Source organism: Acipenser ruthenus, chromosome 27 (assembly GCF_902713425.1).
Source record: "Acipenser ruthenus chromosome 27, fAciRut3.2 maternal haplotype, whole genome shotgun sequence".
Lineage (NCBI taxonomy): Eukaryota > Metazoa > Chordata > Actinopteri > Acipenseriformes > Acipenseridae > Acipenser > Acipenser ruthenus.
The window spans coordinates 15,368,536-15,389,020 of NC_081215.1; the positions used below are offsets into that span (position 1 = coordinate 15,368,536).

General features: G+C 37.2%; 1 protein-coding gene across 4 annotated transcripts in view; it reads right to left on the reverse strand.

Annotated features, from left to right (window-relative positions):
- LOC117432403 (pyruvate dehydrogenase protein X component, mitochondrial-like) overlaps nt 1–19,958 on the reverse strand; it is a 55,792-nt gene extending 35,834 nt beyond the window's left edge. The window contains exons 1-4 of one of the 4 annotated variants that reach the window (XM_059001940.1): nt 19,811–19,825; nt 19,039–19,207; nt 12,011–12,094; nt 6,700–6,800 (exon numbers count right to left, since the gene is read on the reverse strand). In XM_059001940.1, coding sequence (XP_058857923.1) covers nt 6,700–6,800; nt 12,011–12,094; nt 19,039–19,168 — 315 coding nt within the window. In that variant the 5' untranslated portion in view covers nt 19,169–19,207; nt 19,811–19,825. Of the gene's footprint in view, nt 1–6,699; nt 6,801–12,010; nt 12,095–19,038; nt 19,378–19,445; nt 19,524–19,810 lie in introns of those variants that run through there. The other 3 variants (XM_059001939.1, XM_059001941.1, XM_059001938.1) reach the window with 3 other exon arrangements.
- Nucleotides 19,959–20,485: the final 527 nt, after the last annotated feature.

Genomic DNA, 20,485 nt, shown 5'->3' on the forward strand with positions numbered 1-20,485 from the left:
CTTTCTGCTTTGTATCGGATTCTTTGCAGTCACACAAAGCTTGCTTACTGCTGTATTTAGGATTACATTGCAGCTGCTATTACCCAGGGTTTATAACAGATCAACAGGACAAACAGTGCTTACTCAATCTCTTACCTCAACTAATTATTTTGAAGCACACTTTGAAATGGTAATATTATTTGTTTTGGTCATCCCCCCACCAGAAAAAAAAATTAGACCAAAGGGCATCAAATTTGCCAATTTTATTACACCTTCAGACACTGTTCTGACCATGTTACAAAGCTCTTACTTTCCAAGCACACAACACCTGCCCTATTTACTCAGTATTATATGGGTTATGTATTGGGGGTAGCACGAAATAGGTCGACCGGATTGTGAAGTGTGCAATCTAGTAACAAAGAATGACATTTTAGAACATTAATAAACAGTGCACAGACAACATTGCTACAAAACAGTGTGTTCACAAATAGAACACCAGACACTGTCAAGTACATGATATTTATTTATGTATTTTTTAAAAGTTGCGACTACTCAAATATTGTTACATTCCAATTAATAAATGTTTATTAAGATTAAGCAAGTTTAAATCTTTACCCTTTAATATATTTGGAAAGTTTGTAACCACTTGGATTGCTCATCCCATGAAGCACTCCAATATAAATCAATGACTACAACAGGGTTCTCCCCAGGCCTTTTCAGCCGGACGGGCCACCCAGCTGAAAAACCCTGAGCAGTCCGTCTTTCAGATGCTACTGTGCCTTCAAAAGATAAGGATTGATTGTGCTGCTAGCAGACTAGATCACTTGCGTGCTGTGTGAAAAAAATAATAAATCTTGGAAGCACATGACAGCTGTGTTGCTTGACACTACATTTAACCAATCAGATAGCTGAAGGGGTGGATTTTCCGTTTTAAGCAATTAGAGAGGTTGAAACGTTAAAATGTCTGCTAAAAAATAACCGATTCTTTTCAAAGCAAAAATAGAGCATTTTTAATAAACACAAAATAAAAAGGTTGTACAAACAGAACCACAGCTCACAGAGCTAAATAAAAAGGTTTAACAAAACAAGTCACAAACACAATAAACAGAATCAAAATAACCGTCTCAAGGGCCAACAAAAGGTTTAAACAAAATACAAAAACCATAGGCTGGGCATTTGCCTTCTCTACCTTAAGAAAACAAATGAAGTCAACAAAGACCTCCCGTGTGGTCTCCCCTCTCCCAGGCAGTTCCCTCATGGAGCTGTGAAGCTCCCTTATATACCATGTGGCCAGGGTTGATTGACAATTAATCATTCAATCAACACCTGGCCACATTTTTACATGTATCTGGAAGGGATTGGAATTAACCCTATCCCTGCCAACCACCACCACAAACACACCCAAAACAACCAGGGCTGGAATCTTAACTTCCAGCCCTGCCATATCTAGCACACACTTTTTAATATAATATTTACACATATTTACAAATTATACATTTATTTACACGTGCAGGGCTTCTGTCCTGCCACAATGACGAAAAAGAAAGAATGCAGAAAATGAAAAAGAGCAACCCGCAACTTGTAGAAAGCAAATTGGAAGAACCGCAAGAGGGGCAATGCGTAATAAAACAAGAAACATCACGATAGTGGGTATGAGGTTATGTGGAAAAAAATATAAATGTTTTACAGGAAGGAATTGGGTGGTATGATGTGCAAGCTTTGCCAGAAACACAAAAGAGATTGCAAAGGATCAGGGGGTAAATGGAGTAATGTAGCCTGTGTATGAATTTAGCCTGTGTATAATGTAGCCTGTGTATGAATCACCATTACTGTGCCTCAGATTTCCAGGGCTTTCCCCTTTGCCAATGGAAGATTGGGAAGACTGATAAATTGTTGCTGTTGACCTGCATGGCCTCTATAGAAATCCGATTGAGAGCAGAGATCGACCGGGCAGAGATTTACTGTCCCAGCATGCAACATGAAGCAAAGGAGCGCTCTCTGGGGACCAGTGTGAGAGCTTCGTAGCAGCGCACTGACAGGGAAAAATTTATTGAGCACACAGCTCTAATGCAATTCCAGGCTGTTAACACCGCAAGACCTGAAGAATGCAATTACACTGCACTCCCCAGGGCGAGAACTGGGGAAAATGCATGCTTCATAATGTTCTACTTAAACACGTTGCATTAATTGCAGTTTTATTCACCATACTATTGAACCTCAAAATGCATTGAAAAGCCCTGAAAGCTTCTCACTTAGTTATTCAGTGCATAGGATGTGTTGCTGTTGTTTTCTGTACATCAGAACAGTGTGTAACAGGATCAGGGATTGTTCTACAGTATTGTCTGCCCTTGTCTAGTTGTGACACCCACAGCACCGGCAGGGCTGGGAGTAACTGCTCACAGGCTTCCCCAGAAATAATCTCTTTCAACAACTGTCCACTGCATCACCCTCTGAAGGACATTTTGAAATGCAAGTTTTCCATCGTTGAGAAGGAATTAAAAAGACAGCTCATTTCACTACAGACCAGCAGCTTGCAGCTAATAAGCAAAGTGTCTCAGTACCAGAACTGGACTGTATCAAAAACTTCAGAATGGCAGCAACTCAGGTGGAGATCCTCTGTGGTTGATTTACAGCAGAGAGGATGGACTGGATACAAGCTGGACATTATACATACTGCTGTATCATTAGAGGATTGACAGTAAAGATCCACAAAATAGTTAATTACTTCAGGGATACATTGCATCATCTCCATTGTCTTTTCATTTACCATCTTATTTATACCATAGATCTGTTTCCATCATTCTCTACTGTTGTTTCTGCCTACCAAGCTTACCAGCAAAGAATTATCTTTTCAACCGCTGAAGATACTCCAGAAAACTGAAATTCTAAAGTGAGGCGTTTTGAAAAACGACCACTAGGGGTGTGCAGCTGATGTTTCTGTCCCCTCTATTCTCATGTACTAACTCACAACGCAACCCCTAGTATAGACTTCTAAAATCAACATCCCTTCAGAAATTCAGCTTTTATGAGGTTTTTTTTTCCCCTCAAACAGCCCCTGTGTACACACAGAACTCTAGATGGTATAAAGTATCCATTTAATTCATTTTAACAGTCATTCTGCTTTCTCCCTGGAGATACCCACATATCAGGTTATGTTTCAAAAAATGTAATTACACAAAATGAAGTCTATGTGCAACCCTAATTGGGACAGGAAGCCTGTCTAATTACTCCAGAGAGCTGACAGACTGTTCAAATAATGACAGGTTTCTTTTGATTTATCGCGAGTGTGTGTTCGTTTCAGGCAACACGTTGCCTATTTTCATTGTTGGTGAGACAATGAGGCTTTAATGAAGAGGCAGCACTATCTCACTGAAGGAAGAGACAGTGATTAGAGTTTTCAGAATGTGATCTGGCTTGGCTGGATGTCTATCCTGTACAAACAATTATTACCGTAAAACTTGAAAATTGAAAAAAGCAAGCCAGAACTGTATACTGCAACAGTAAAAGCAAGGTTACCCGACAGTAAATCTATACATAAAAACCCATGACATAATGGTGTAGTAAGCTGCATGCTAATTAGGTGTTTTTTTTTTTTTTTACAACTGATGGGTGGAATTTCCAGATAGTTGCAAAATTATGCTTAATTATTTTCACACCATTTAGCAGATCATTCTGGTGATACATCTGGTATATCACATCTGCAATGTCATTTTAGGTTTCATCTGCCCTTAATTAATTAAAAATAAAAAAAAAACACGCACAAATGAACAGCCTCACTTATTAAATGAATTGCTATCCTGACATTGCAAAGAAAGTATAATATGCTAGTTTAATTTGATCAAATTCCAAATTAATCTGAAGCAGTTCCTGCTCTGAATGCTCTGAATACATATAACCCTCTACCGCTTACTTGCTCTCATGGCAGTTTTAAAATTAAAATGTTTTTTTTTTTTAAATATATATATATATATATATATATATATATATATATACACACACACACACACACACACACACACACACAGAGACGTGCTCAAATTTGTTGGTATCCTTACAGCTCATTGAAATAATGCTTCATTCCTCCTGAAAAGTGATGAAATTAAAAGCTATTTTATCATGTATACTTGCATGCCTTTGGTATGTCATAGAATAAAGCAAAGAAGCTGTGAAAAGAGATGAATTATTGCTTATTCTACAAAGATATTCTAAAATGGCCTGGACACATTTGTTGGTACCCCTTAGAAAAGATAATAAATAATTGGATTATAGTGATATTTCAAACTAATTAGTTTCTTTAATTAGTACCACACATGTCTCCAATCTTGTAATCAGTCATTCAGCCTATTTAAATGGAGAAAAGTAGTCACTGTGCTGTTTGGTATCATTGTGTGCACCACACTGAACATGGACCAGAGAAAGCAAAGGAGAGAGTTGTCTGAGGAGATCAGAAAGAAAATAATAGACAAGCATGGTAAAGGTAAAGGCTACAAGACCATCTCCAAGCAGCTTGATGTTCCTGTGACAACAGTTGCAAATATTATTAAGAAGTTTAAGGTCCATGGAACTGTAGCCAACCTCCCTGGGCGCGACCGCAAGAGGAAAATCGACCCCAGATTGAACAGAAGGATAGTGCGAATGGTAGAAAAAGAACCAAGGATAACTGCCAAAGAGATACAAGCTGAACTCCAAGGTGAAGGTACGTCAGTTTCTGATCGCACCATCCGTCGCTTTTTGAGCGAACGTGGGCTCCATGGAAGAAGACCCAGGAGGACTCCACTTTTGAAAGAAAAACATAAAAAAGCCAGACTGGAATTTGCTAAAATGCATATTGACAAGCCACAATCCTTCTGGGAGAATGTCCTTTGGACAGATGAGTCAAAACTGGAGCTTTTTGGCAAGTCACATCAGCTCAATGTTCACAGACGGAAAAATGAAGCTTTCAAAGAAAAGAACACCATACCTACAGTGAAACATGGAGGAGGCTCGGTTATGTTTTGGGGCTGCTTTGCTGCGCCTGGCACAGGGTGCCTTGAATCTGTGCAGGGCACAATGAAATCTCAAGACTATCAAGGCATTCTGGAGCGAAACGTACTGCCCAGTGTCAGAAAGCTCTGTCTCAGTCGCAGGTCATGGGTCCTCCAACAGGATAATGACCCAAAACACACAGCTAAAAGCACCCAAGAATGGATAAGAACAAAACATTGGACTATTCTGAAGTGGCCTTCTATGAGTCCTGATCTGAATCCTATCGAACATCTATGGAAAGAGCTGAAACTTGCAGTCTGGAGAAGGCACCCATCAAACCCTAGACAGCTGGAGCAGTTTGCTCAGGAAGAGTGGGCCAAACTACCTGTTAACAGGTGCAGAAGTCTCATTGAGAGCTACAGAAAACATTTGATTGCAGTGATTGCCTCTAAAGGTTGTGCAACAAAATATTAGGTTAGCGGTCCCATCATTTTTGTCCATGCCATTTTCATTTGTTTTATTATTTACAATATTATGTTGAATAAAAAATCAAAAGCAAATTCTGATTTCTATTAAATATGGAATAAACAATGGTGGATGCAAATTACTTTTGTCAGTTTCAAGTTATTTCAGAGAAAATTGTGCATTCTTCGTTTTTTGTGGAGGGGTACCAACAGAATTGAGCATATCTGTATATATATTATTCATCTACAAACAGGCAACAAATAGTGCTATCATACAAAGGGAATATATTTATAGCAAGATTTAAGTTCTAAAACAAAACTATAGGTTTTCAGAAGTAGTTTCCAGTAGTTTTATAACTACAGTTTTGGCAAGGGGGTTCCATTCCTTTTTTTTTTATGGATTACACAATTCCTGGGAAAGTTCCTGTACTCAGTGCTATTCATAGTTTGTGCAGTGTCCTTGTACATGGTTAGACTCTGTGGATGGTTTCCCTTCTTGCAATGCTTTGAATATTATAATGTTTAGAGGGTTGCTTACGGCTTGCTGTAAGAAACTTGCAATTTTCATTAAGAATGACATGTTCTTGTCCCTCTCCTAAAGAGCAGCTCCTATTAATACCACCCCAACAATTCACTAAAAGCTAGATAAAACAAATAATGTATGCATCTCAATGCTCCTTAGTTCTCTAGGCTGGGAGTTCTAGAGTGTAGGTTATTTTCAAGTTCATGAGTGCAAATGCGTTGATCCCACCCAGCTGTAAATTCTGTAAATGTTGAAAGAACATCATTCTACCCATTTAAAACGGTGGTTATCATATAGTGTACAAAATTATACATAGTAAAGAAACATAACCAAAAGCCTTTTAAGCATGCAGTACAATACATTCTTCTTCCTCTTGTACTGTCTATCCACCTATGTTTCCATGGAAACTGCTAGCTGCTGTTCCAGCAGCAATTAAGAGTCTTTTTTCAATGACTGATGGACCCTTCCACCAACACTGTTGTCTGATAGTCCATGTCACGATGTTTAGTGTTTTTAAATAGAACATACAGAATCGTAGTACAGATGTTTGGGACATGTAGATGGTGGTGTAATATATCTAGTCCACACATGTAATGTGAAAAATGTCCAGTAAGAGGGATCAGCATACTGTATACAAAGATATAATAAATACATAAAAATGAAAGAAACTAAAAAAGCACAGCAGGAATTACTATGGCACCAAATTCAGTTCTTCTATGATGGACATAATTAATCAATCTCCTGAGTTTTCTCATCTCCTTTACTCACCAGGATTTTGGCCAGAATCCCATCCTCATTGGAGTCCATAGATATCACAGCTTTGTCTGTCTCGATCTCACACAGCGCGTCCCCGGCACTCACAGACTCTCCTGCAAGGAACCAGAGCAATTCAATGATAACTAACTGTGCAAGAACCATGTTCACTTATGGTACTGTTTTCATAACTAACTACTGCGCTCTTTGTTAATCATTTCCAAAGGGACTAAAGGATTAAGGGATTGATCATTTTTCCAAAGTTTTGACTTCAGAAATTCTGTGAAACTTGGTGCTTTTGGACAATTTTGTGCAAATGTTAAATAATTTGGTGTCGTTAGTTTCAACAACATAGAAAAACTGAAGTTGACAGCTTAAATGGTTTACAAGATATTAGCAGTGCAGTGGAGGCAGTGGTAATTTTAATAATAAATGCAAATGTGGTTTTAATTGTACAATTAGAAAAACTAAGAAAAAGCTAGTTTGTAGAAATATAACAATTAAAAAAGAGTCTACAAAAATAAATACATTTGGAATAAAAAAAATGCAGTTTTGATTGTAAAAATAGGAAAACAGAGATAGAATATCTATTTTAGAGTCCCAGCTTCCCTGACAGAAGGCGGCAGAGCATTCCATAATTTAGTAAGACACCACACATTTTGGGATACCAAAGAAAAGTGCATTACAGCTAGAACTGCCAGGCAGTTTTACAGCTCCCATGCCCCAGTATCAGTACCAAATACTTAAGCAATTACTGGAAGAAGCGGGTTTAGTTCTTGATATTTGACAAGTTTGAAATCAGTAACTTCACCAGTTCTGGCTTGGAAGCCTAATAATCAATTCTAGATTAAACAAATACATGCATTAGTCTTTCAGCATCAGTTAGAAATAGGTCTAAGTTTAGCCACATTTCTCAAATGATAAAAGGATACTTTAGTAACTTTCCTAATATGAGTCTCGAATGATAGATCAGGGTCAAAGATGACCCCAAAATTTCTCATTTCTAGTTCAAATGAGAGACTGCTAAAGTTTAACTCAAGTAATCCCACATGTTTTAGTTGGTTCTGAGAGCCCAGTAGCATAACATCTGATGCTAGATGCCACCACTGATGGATATAATGTTGCAGGCAACAGCACCCTATGCTGTTACAAATACTACACCACACACTCAAGCAGAAGTCCACAGCAGCCCCAGAAGGTGAAATATTCAGAATCTGCAGTATTTCAAACTGTGATCTTCCCCTGTAACACTGCCACCTTGACAGAGGAGGAGAATGACACTCCTTTAGTAATGAATGAATGAATACCCTTGTATCACATGCAAATTATGATGTGGTGTAGGTATTTTGTTTTTATCCAAGTTTAAATAGTTTCTACATGTGCAAAACATATTTCTAATTAAATAGTTGCGTCATATAGATTTATTTTATTCACACATCATAGGTAAATAAAATAGGGAACTACTTTTTTTTCAACTTTTACTAAGATAATGCTGCAATTCGGACAGCACGAGAAACAGCAAAGGTAACGTAATGCATTTCTTGCAAACTTTGCAGGCTGGTGAAATGATCAAAGAAGGACAAGAGTCTAAAAGCATGGATTATAACCTAGTGTAGTACCAAATATCACATTTAAAAATAAAATACACGTTTGCACATGAGACCTGTATATTGTATGGATGTGCACGGCAGAGATTTTACAAAACCATTTTGTTAGCTGCAACTGATTTAAGACAATAACTGAAAGTGTACAGTCCCTATATAGCAGAACCCTAAAAAGGTCACAAGACCTCAATATGACAGCCTTATTAGGCCAGAGATCAAAGATTTAGCTTTTATATAAAACATAGGTCACAGGCCAAAGTGAAGAGTGCCATTAGATTTTGCTTCAGGGGTTTATGAGATATTAGCAATTGCAGGGGCGGCGATGGACTAGAAAACTCATACAAGCTCCCGGAGAAGCTTAATTAGTTTTCAACAAGAGCAGTGTATGGCAAGGTCAGTCCTGTAGCTGAAATATTAATGAATATTGACTCCTTAGTTATTTCCCTAGAGTGAGAAATACAAAAGAAAATAAATTAAATAAAGCTACACTGTGAAGTCCAACACTCACCTCTCATCCTTGAGGGTATAGTACTCCCATTAATATGCTCTAGCTAATAGTCTAAAAATCAGTTTAAACTGTAGCCAGCTGCATGACCTACTCAGTCTGGATCACTCCTGCCATTAACAAAATACCCTGGAAACATTTCTAACAATACAAGACTAATAAAATACCGCCATATCTTTTCACAATAATAGAAATTCCCACAAAAACCCAAAACAAAAACTAACCTACAAAAAAACTAACAAAATTAAAAAGCCCAACATGAGCTATCCACCTAAAGTGGAGTCCCATAGCAGGAAGCAACGGTCTGTCTCTGCTCTGACAGAAAGCACCCACAGCTGAATCAAGTTAGTTGGACAGCTAGCTCCACTTTTACCTTCAAACTAAAATAAGGGCCCACAATCTAAGATGAATCTCTCTCTCTCTTTCTAAGTAAATATGACAATAGCAGCTTGTTATATGGTTTAAACTTAAATTACACAACTATATGCATAATAAAGAATACATTTGTAGGGGTAGGGTCATTTGTACCACTTTCAGGAATGTTCTTCAGCTTGGTAACATACCATTTACCTAGTAATCAATACGACTCTTATCTAAAAAGGTTGCACACCTCTGCTTTACTGCACCAAAATCGGTTCCCATTACTAACAGCAGGATTCAACTGATGGTCATCAGCTAAAGCAGTCAATTAGCAGTGCAAATATCTGGGACTGCGGGTTTCTGCTCTACTCTGCAATCAAGTATCAAATGTCTGAAAGCTTAAAATATCCTTTTGTTTTACCATATTATCAGAGACGGTCACTGAATTTGGTCACTGAAGGTGGTGCAATGTCCTTAGAGCTGTAAAGATGTCACTGACAAAACTTGGGAATGGAGGAGAATCTTTTTGAGCTACAACAGGACATTTTACAGTGTTATTATTGTGGGGCATGGGAGCTACAGGCTGTGTTCACACTGAGACTGTTATATGGGGGGGGGGGGGGGGGGTTGCAGTGTAGTGTGAACAACTAAGTTCACTTGGCAAATAAAGAGGTGGTCTAAGTTTACTTGGTAAAAAGAGGTGGTCTCGGTTCACTTGGTAAATGGGGGGGGGGATCAATGACTGTATCTACAAATACAGTGATAGCCAAAACAAGCTATTTACCTGTCGTGATGCAAAATTGTCGCAGCTTTGCAATCGTGTTTTTTCTGACTACTTTAAATCCGCTGCGCTTCATTAGTCCTGCCACAGGGTGGCAAAAGAGTGCAGAAAATACATTAATAAAAACAGGAAGTGCTGAGGACTTAAAAGACAATCGTACATTTTGCCAGTGCTGCTAAACTGCACATGGTTTGGAGTTCATTATTCACGCTCGTTCAAATGGGAGGCGCTATAATTACTGAACTAAAATCAATGTAGCAGACTGTATAAAAAATGCTTACAAATACCCTACAAAACACACACTCTTTAAGCGCACAGCAGATGACAGATGATCAGTCCAGCAATAATGTGAAATGATCTGCAGCATGCATATGCATGTGCACTACTGGTACAGAGCTGGTACACTTCCAGCTATAACGATTCACTGCTCTGTATCAAACGATTATACATTCCTGTCCATGTTGTATTTGTGAATATATGCATCAGTGTGTCAAAACACCACAGTACGGTAATGCACGAATATTATTAACCTGAGAAAGCACGGACACAAACTGGGGGGGTTGAAAAAATCTTGTAATAATGGTATAGTAATTTTATTATTCCCTTATGTTCTTGTTTTCTTTAGTTCAGTTCTGGCAGTTTTGTATTGGTCCAGTTTTCATCCATTTCCCAGATTGAAAAATGGACTAGCAGTGTGTTGGAATCATGACTTTCCGTCAGATGATACTTGTGTTCAGTTTTATTTTTTTAATGCAAGATGATACATTATTGTTTTACTTTGTGCAGTCATCAGGTTACTGTTTTTATTTCCGTTAAGTTTGCTTTTTTTGTACACGTGAGGGATGCGATTGCCCCTAATTTATCACACATGTCTTTATCAGGGAACAGGTTTTGATGTAGAAAGCGGGGGGGAGTTGTCACAAAGAAACATGCTAAATATTTATTAACTGCTTCTACCCACTTGCATCCAAAGGTGAATTTACAAGACAAAATTATCTTTTTAATGTAAAACATTATGTACATTTCACATAAAAAGAAATGTAAATACAACCCTTGCAGCTTACAGGTACAGTGACATACTTGGTGATGTAGTGGGGGATGGGGTTAAATCTGTGATCGCTTTTCTGTGCGTCCATAAGGCAAACGTTTGGTGTATTTATATTTAGTGATACAAATATGCATATTTACACTCAGTGCTAAATGTGTACAGAGAGGTTTAAGAACTGCACATTCACAATCATAACACAGGTTTCCATCCATCTTTTTAGCTCAGAAAATAAATACAATAAAAGCCATTGATTTTTTTTTTTTTTTTTTTTTTTTGTTAAATAAACTGACCCTAACCCTGCACATGCTTGTCACGAAAAACACTATAGTGAAACTTCTGGTGGTGTTTTCATAGCCAATAGCACCACCACAAATAATATTTCTTCAGGTTTAAAAATGTGCAGACAGGAAAATAGTATGCAAAAAGACTGTGGGAAAGGAATACGTCACCCAATTCAGTGGCAGATAGCCAGCCTATCAGGCAGACAGCCTAACATGGGGGGGCGGGGTCAGTGCTAGTTCTGTTTAACCATAAACTAGTTCAACAAAATAATACATAACATATAATTAATTACTGTACTTGCTAGTCATCGTAAATTTAAATTGTTACTGTTCATTGTCGACTTTCACCTTTGGGAAATGCATTTTTGACAAGAAACACATTAATTAATGCTATAGGTTTCGGCATATTCGAGCTGTTACAGCTGTCGTACAGTACAGTATAAAACTTACTTTAACTTAATCAATGTAAGCTTTGCACTTTTCGTATTCACAAGCTTCAGTGTGCGACATCCGCTGATGGAACGCTGCATTTCAGTAGTAGTCTGTAACAAACCAGTTTCTAGTCAGGTAACACACACTAGTGTGCAGAAGATTTAGGGCGGGCTGACAAAAATGCATATTGACTTAGTTTTACCGCGGGGATAACAACACCATATTTCAACATTTTTATAGCTGGTTTTGGCTACCACTGTGTAGTTTGTGCAACATGCAATGTTTGTTTCCAGACCAATCCAACAGCTCCCTTACCCTCCTTCTTCAACCACTTGAGGACTCTGCCCTCCTCCATGGTGGGGGAGAGGGCTGGCATCATCACCTTCATCGGAGCTGCTCCTGGAACACAGAAGGGAACGAGAGACATACCTCAATACAAGAAACAGAGACAGACATACTACACGTAGCCAGTTATGGCCATACTGAAGTACACAGTATCTGCTATATAGATAGATGATTATGGAGGCTGAGAGAATATCAGGTTGACAGTCTATTGTATTACAATGAGAAGAGGCAGTCTGAAAGACACGCTGTGTGCCTGGCTGAGGGTTTTATAGTAATCCTGACAATCCAAGTTGGAGCCATTAAGTTACCATCTGTGGCTTCAAAACATACTTACTGTACTTTCTGACTATTTTGGAATCAATAACATTTATAAACCGGCTCCATATTTATTTAGGGTTTAACAGACATGCCCTAATTATTTCAACAGAACAATATATAAATGTTGTTACACATATGTCTAATCCATTCATAAATAAAATGTGACATGTGTTTGCAAGTACATCAATGACACTACAAAACTAATAAAAACACCTGTCCATTTACCATTATATATAAAAAAAAAGATAGTACTTGTTTGAAATATCTGAATTAATATTGTACCCAGCTTTGTGTTTCTAGTAATGCAGCAAAGAAAAAGACTGTACGTTATTCAAAGGGTCAATATATGGCATAATATACAAAATATATTATGCCATGCAGTCCATATAGATTTTTTTTTTTGCAAGCTGCTTCAGATCTTCAGCCAGCCCTTTGCAGGCAACCATTTACCTTTATGCATTATACAACCGTGAAAGGGTAGGATCACTGGCAAGACTGCTTATTGGCAGGAGGAAGGCTGAAGCGTGTGTTTATTCAAAGAAAATGTGTATCAAATCAGCAATCCGAATGCAAAGTCTAAAGCAAAAACTATTAGTGACTGGAAATAAGGGGTCACTATGTGCTATGCTCTCACAGTTACGCGATGTGAAACTGCAAAAACTAAAAGGTGAAAGTCATTGACCTCTAAGAATGAATACATGTCAAAAATGTGTGAGGCCACTCTTGTTCTATACTGCTAGGCATAGGGGGCATTTCCATTAACCTTTTATGGAGTAGTTAAAATTGTTTTTTTGGGCAGGGGGGTTGTGGGAAAAATAATATCACACAGTCTTCAATATAACAAAATGTTAGAAATCTGAGCGAGAATAAGTGAATAAAAAAATTAAGAAAATCGCAATGCTGGTAGTCAGGAGATCAAGTTCAGAGCAGCAGTCCGTTCAGAGACGAGTGGAAACTAAACCACTCATAACTGTCATCAGTACCAATCACAGAAAACAACTGACAGTCCTGTTGGACCAGAACTAGAAAACATGGAGTCTGTGTTGTTTTCTATGAACTGCTTGTATGAATGCAGTCACTGCAGGCATGAAGATCTGCAGGAGGGTATGTACTGTACCACCCCCTTCCTCCTCCTGGAGTACAGACACACACATCTCAAATCAACTCAAAACTCAGCCTGCCCAGTTTACCAGAACATGGCCTTCTTCACTTAGCAAGGGAGACAGATGGTTTTCTGCTGCCCCCTGCTGACAGATAAGGGCAACACTGCTTGGATAGCAGGAAGGAAGGAATTATGAGGCAACTGGTAGAAACATTAGCTGCAGAGATGGAATTGAGGCTCCAATCCATATACTGTAGTATCACAAGTAAATAGAAAATTGTAACTGAAGATTAAGCTGTCTTGTTTAGTGCTAAATTAAAATGTTTATTATTCAGATTTTTTGTACCCAAATGCATCTTATTTTATTGTACTGTAGAATCGTTGCAGTAAAACAGTAAAAATATCTTTCTTGTAACTTCATCTCTACCTTACCTTGGAAGTTCAAGCTTGAGTATCGTACAAGAAAAAATGTGTCCTTTAGAGCAGTGGTTCTCAATCTCTGGTCCGCCTGCTCCCTTCAGGTGGTCCGTAGAAAGGTTACATAATTACGGAAAGGAAGCGGCAGCATAGTTTATAGATAGGGCTTTTGTTTTTTGGTGTTTATTTGTTTTATTCTTCAGTGCATATTTTTAGCTATTTTCAAGTTATGTAAATAGTTTTTTTTTCGGGGCTTTCGTTTTTGATATAATGAATGAAATGAGTGTTTTCAGTTACTTTCCAAAATGATAGAGCGTTTTTTTTTTTCTGTCAAAATATGTATAGTAGTAACTTGACAGTACTTGCACACTTGAGTTGTAACTCTTTCCTTTGCTGTGTTCCACAGTGAAATCCTTATGGTCACGGGCATATCCTTCTGGGATTGTTGTGTGTAGGCATTTTTTTACATTTTGCCACAGTTTGCAATTTCATTTTAAATCCTCTGTATCTTAACTGTAATACATCTTTAAACTCTGCTAACAACCCTCCATTCCTAATTGTAACCTCGTTTTAAATCTCAAAAGCAGAGTCTCCAATAGAAATATGGGAATGTGCTGCCACTTAGTAGTTGGGGTGGGTTTAAAGTATTCAGAACGAATCAATGATAGATACAAGGCAGGAAGGTGGGACATTGCCCAGCTGCACTGGGAAATGTATATATATATTTCTATTTGTAGTGGGTTTTATTTTTTAATGGAAAGGGGTAAAGTCAACGTGAATTGATTAACCATTTCCACTGTTTTTCCGGTGTTTATTGGCTATCCACCGATTTCATTTTTGTGTGCGTTGTGTTGCATTAACATACTGCTGTAGTTGGAGGCACAGAGCGAAGCAACACAACGCACAAGCCCTGGAGTGTTATTCCGTTTCTAAAATGGATACAATTAATACTATTTTTTATTATATATCCTTCCACTTGAGACAAAATAGTCCAAAAAATAAGCTTCTATTTGTTGTAAACATTAAACTGGATGTTTTCAACGTTTCCATTTATTGTAATTAATTAAAATTAATGAAGCCTCTGTGCTGGTCTCAATCACTCCATAAACAGAGCTGACATAACCCACAGTGTTTGCCTTGTTAGTGACCAAGCATTTAAAAATGCCAATCATGTATTTTTGTTGATAATGAAAAGATACAGAAAAGGAGGCAAAGACAAAGTTCACTATCCACGCATTACTACCACTGACCTGAAGAAGCCAATACAAAAACACAATACTGGCATTTTTAAATGCTTGGTCACTATCAACTATATGCAAAATAAAACAGTAGTGGAATTTCTTTGACCGAATTTGAGAAATGCAGAAGAACTATTTACCAATTTAGCAAGAAAGGCTACATTATATTTGTCAATTGTTACCAAATATGTGGATGCTGAAAGAAGTTTTTGTTCATAGGGACACATTTTCACAGAGCAACGTCAATCCATGAAAGAAGACAGGTTAACCAACTGATGATGCTTAAGTTGAATTGCAAAATATAATGCACAAGAACTGAGAATGGATTTTTTTTTGTCTTTCATGAAGATATAAGTAACACATGGGCGTCTATGAACAACCTTTTTTTCAATATATTCAAAGAACAAAACAAAACCACTAAAAAAAAAAATAGATACAATAAATAAACACAGCTCACATGTTACAGAATCTATCAAATGTCCAGATTCCAATAAATGGTTATATTATCTATACTGTTCAGGGACTGGTGCCAGAAATGGGAAATCTATTTAAAAAAAACCTCCTCTGTTGAATAAATATATATTTGTGCCCGGTGAGATCCAGAAATCATTTACGAAATGATTTGCGTAAAAGTGTACTGGTACATTAAAAACCTATAAATAGTGTATTTACACTTATGAGTTCTCTGAAATAATATTGAAAAAAAAATCCTTTTAAAATCCTGTTATACGTATTCACAGGGATGTAAGGGTTAAATAAATGTCGATAGCCATCTACAGCATTCTGTTTATTAATCTGCTCATTCGTACTTTGTAGTAATGGTATTACCAATTCAAATGGTTAAGGTAAAGTAATGATTGCTCATTACGTGGCTTACTGTGGAGGCTATATCGACATCTTGGGGCTGTAGGACTAAATTACAGGTTAAAAAAACGAGCTGTGAAAAACGCAGGGCCCTACTTACAGGAAATAGTTCTTGAAGGTATGATGGTGACATTTCAACTATATGTATGCTGTTTCAGGTACATGATTTTTACAGATCTACCAACTGATTCATTTTTGAAAACTACATACTATAAACAATATGTACCATTTTTCATGGGATTATCTTTAGTCACATTTACTGCTGGGGCAAGATTTCTGTACAGTGTGTTGCAAGAATGTCTCAGAGTTTCATCACAAATTGGTGGGTTGCATGGACTGGATGGCGACATAGACTGATACGACTGTAGAAGTATATGTTTTTATTATTGTAGTACTGTACGCAAATAATATCAGTAATATTCAAGAGAAAAGCCAAGACACTAACCGTAACTAGAATATGTGTTAGGACATAAACTGAGGAGAATGTCATCTCAGATTGCATGGTTTAAAAACATTATGTAAAATGGATATGTGAAAAATATCTGAATCATTGATACAGTATCCAGGTTAAAATGAAGTGGCAGTTAAAAGAGACGGATGTATGCAATCACTCAACCATGCCTACAATGCAATCAGAATTCACTTTAAGAAAGCGTAAGGTTAACCTACTGAAAGGGTAAGAACTGGGAAACATGTTACACTTTCAATTTAAAGAAAACACTGATAATATATATTTTTTTAACTTGACCACGGTTTCCTTCTCAGCAATAGGGAAATTGTCAACGATATTAAACAAGGCCAAGCAAAAAATTTGCAAGGAGGCGAAAGACAGCAGAGCAATAAAAACAGATGTACCATATCATAGGCAAAGCTGATGGGGAGACCTGGAGAAGGCAAAACAATTGTACCAACAAATCTATCCAGACAAAGGTGAGGCAGAGTTCAAATAAAATAAAAACAAGCACTATGTTAACCCAGGTTTTCCTGGATGTTTAAAATCTGTGATTTTGCTACAGTTCAAATTTCAAAGGCAACTTAAATGAAGTCTTTTCCATTTATAGTACCGTTTTAAAAGACATTAGAACCATAGTAATATGGGTATTGCATTACTGTGCTGTACCCTTGTATTATTTACCAGATTGAGGGTGTAGATAGTAGGTGTACACATTTATTAAAGCCATTGAAAACTCACTTTTTGAATTACAGACATACGAACAACCACCATTCCCAAGGTGTTCATAACTCAGAGGTTCTACTGTATAAAAGACACTGGGGGGGGGGTCATTCAAATCAAATTGTGTTTATATTGCGCCTTTCATACAAAAAGGATCTCAAAGCACTGTACAATATAAAGCAAGGAATAAAATACATGTCTAACATACACAAAACTGTCAACAATTAGACCACTACATTTTAAAAAAAACAGTCTAATAAAGAATATTTTGAAAACAGAAATTTAAAGAGATAAAATATACTGATCTATAGTATATTGCCAACATCTTGCAAATTTAATTTACTGTTGAGTACAACTTTGTCATGCATCTTTCTTCGACTTCAGGGATGTCTAAAGCACATTCAGGTTTATTTTACTCCCATTGTACTTTTAAGCACCATATAAATAACAATGTTTTAAAATATATATATTACAGATTATAAAAAATTTAACACATACATGTTTGTAATTGAACTTCATAACTATAAAATACTCAATGGTAGAATAAATAAGCAATTTATGTACAGTAAATTATTTTACAAATGTTTTGACTAGCAGTATTTCTCAATGTCGTCCAACAATAAATAACTAAATACTGTGCTGCTATCTAATGTATGATGTAGATTCTTTATTAAGGCCACCCCAACCCAATGAAATGGCAATATTTTTACCAAATGAGAAGAACCACTTGTCTCTGTGTTTAGGGTTTTTCTCACACCCACCATAATGCTAAAAACTGCAGCACAACTACAGGTACTGTACCAGTACTTTATGTTTACTGTTAAGACTATCACTCTCAGACAAAAAGTTTAAAAAAAAAAAAAATCATTTTTCATAATATTCAGAAATGAGGACAACCTAGGGTATTTTGTATAGTTTGTGAATTGAAATAAAGTGCTACCTGTAGCTGATTAACAGATTGGCTGTGGGGTATTGTAAATTGTGTATTACATTTCTAAGGGATTTACTCATGGATCATACATTAGGAAACAGTGCCCTGGACTAGAGCAAAGATTGAATGTACTTTAAAAGATTGTTAGTGGGAGCATTTGCATGCAACACCGCAACTGGGAAATGAAGGACCACAGTGCCCGATTCCTCTGCCTGCAGTCAAGAAGTTCTCAGGTGGTTCATGGAGAGGGGTGGAAATGGGAAAACACGGAGAAGCACTCTGGTGTGTATAACCTCCCAGTAAAAACGGAAATTACTCAAATTTCAATGCAATGTCTCTAAATTGAAAATATCTGGGGTCCCTCTATTAAACCTACCAATTATTATTGCCAGTTATAACATATGTGAAGCAGTACAACCTCTGTTCTTGGTTAGGTCCCAGATAATCATTTGATCTCAAAATGTTACTTAATTCCAAGGCAGTCATCACATTACCTACAGTAGTCACCTCAAACAACCTTCAGGTCAACAATTTCAAGTCGATACAAGTACTACATTTCTTAATGTATCAACATAGAAACTCGTGTCATCTTCAATAAATGCATATTATTCTGTATTATATTTAAAAAGCGCCCAGATTATTGGCCTTTCATTGTAGTTATATACAGACAGGATATACTCATTGACAGTTACTGTGTACTCCCTAACAGTACTGGCACACTTAGCTCTATGACCTATATGTATACCGTAATAATGTGTACTTCCAGGACAACATGTAATAACGAGGAATAAATATATCAATGCACAGTCACGGTGTAAACTTTATTTTATAAAAATAATAATAATAATAATAATAATAATGGGTGTGAATAAGGTCAACTAGATCTGTGACAGTAGTAGCTAGGAACACAGGCAGTACACAATGCAGTCAACCTTTATTTTTATCATCACTTACCAAACAGAGACTGTGACTGAAAATAATGTCTGTAATGTCCATGGTGACTCTGCGGTATTCCCCTACATGTTCGTATTAATTTTATCCCGTTCAGGATCCCCCGACTCCCCAGTCTCAAGGAGGCCGCCATGTTCGTGTCCTCCTAGAGTAAGGGCTGCCCCAACACCGCCTGAAAAGCACAGCCTCTATCGTAAGAAATATTTTTATAACTCGTCAATGCATGATGGACGGTACTATGAAATTATAATTACATTGTATGTTCTGAGACGCATTTGAATTAAAAAAAAAAAAGCTTCGAGATGTGGCAGTGGTTTTAATAATTAGAAACGAGAGGCACACACCTATTTTTTAAATGCCAAAAGCTTTTGCTATTTCAAATAATCATCATGACTCTCGAATTCATTCACCTTGTTCAAGTACAAGCGAGTTCAAGAAAACTGGCAGCTGTGTGTCATCTGCAACAGCGACAAGTGTATTGACGGTCCCAATACAGACGCTTGAAGCGGCCCTTTCTTCATAGCGTCGCCTTAGCATCTTGCTGTACATAGCTGGTTTACTGTACTGGGAAAGTGGGTAGACTGAACTGGCAGGCTGAATACTCTTACGACCTGACCCAGAATTTACAGTTTGTTTAACAAAAGTGAATAGGCTTCAGTTATGTGTTTACGTCAGTCGTAAAGTAGTCGTAGTCGTGTGTGTTTGGCCAGAGAGGTAAAAAGTTCAGTAAGGGTAGTTTAGTCTGCCCAGGCTGCCCTAGTAACACAACACTCACCTTGGCCTCTTCTACATGCAATGGGGACTGTCCTGATCACCACAGTACACTATGAGGTACTGTAATATGTAAGAAGTATTACTATTATTATTGCTTAACAAAATAAAAAGAACACAGTATACAAAATAGGTAAGATGGTAGTTGAATTTTCACAGACCAGCAACATGACACGACTGCCAAGACCAGACAGCAATGTGATACCTGCTGCATGCTTTGTTCATCACCGTCAACTTTGGCACGGGACCAGAATAAACAATAAAGCTTTTTGTCTTGTATAAATTTGGGGTAAAGTTTGCAAGTTTTCTGTTTTGCAACATTAACAAGTACACGTGAGAATTCAATAATGCACTTAACCAACGTACACGTGAGAATACAATAATGTATACCATAGGTACAGCATATGAATCTCAGGCGAAGTTGTTTAAGCAGCGCGAGCAAGGACATTGCGCTGCTTACCACGTTTTAACGTGCAGCTAAAAATAACACTACAACGGTGTAATATTAACATAGAAGTCATATGTTTTGTGTTTTTTTAGTACTTAAGACAATTTCTCATTTGGAATGCTGCAAAAAGTTGGGAACATTAATCACTCCATAGAGTGAAATTGCCCAACATCACCCAAGCAGCTACTTTGTATAAATGTCTGATGTATACAAATATTTATATTAACTAGA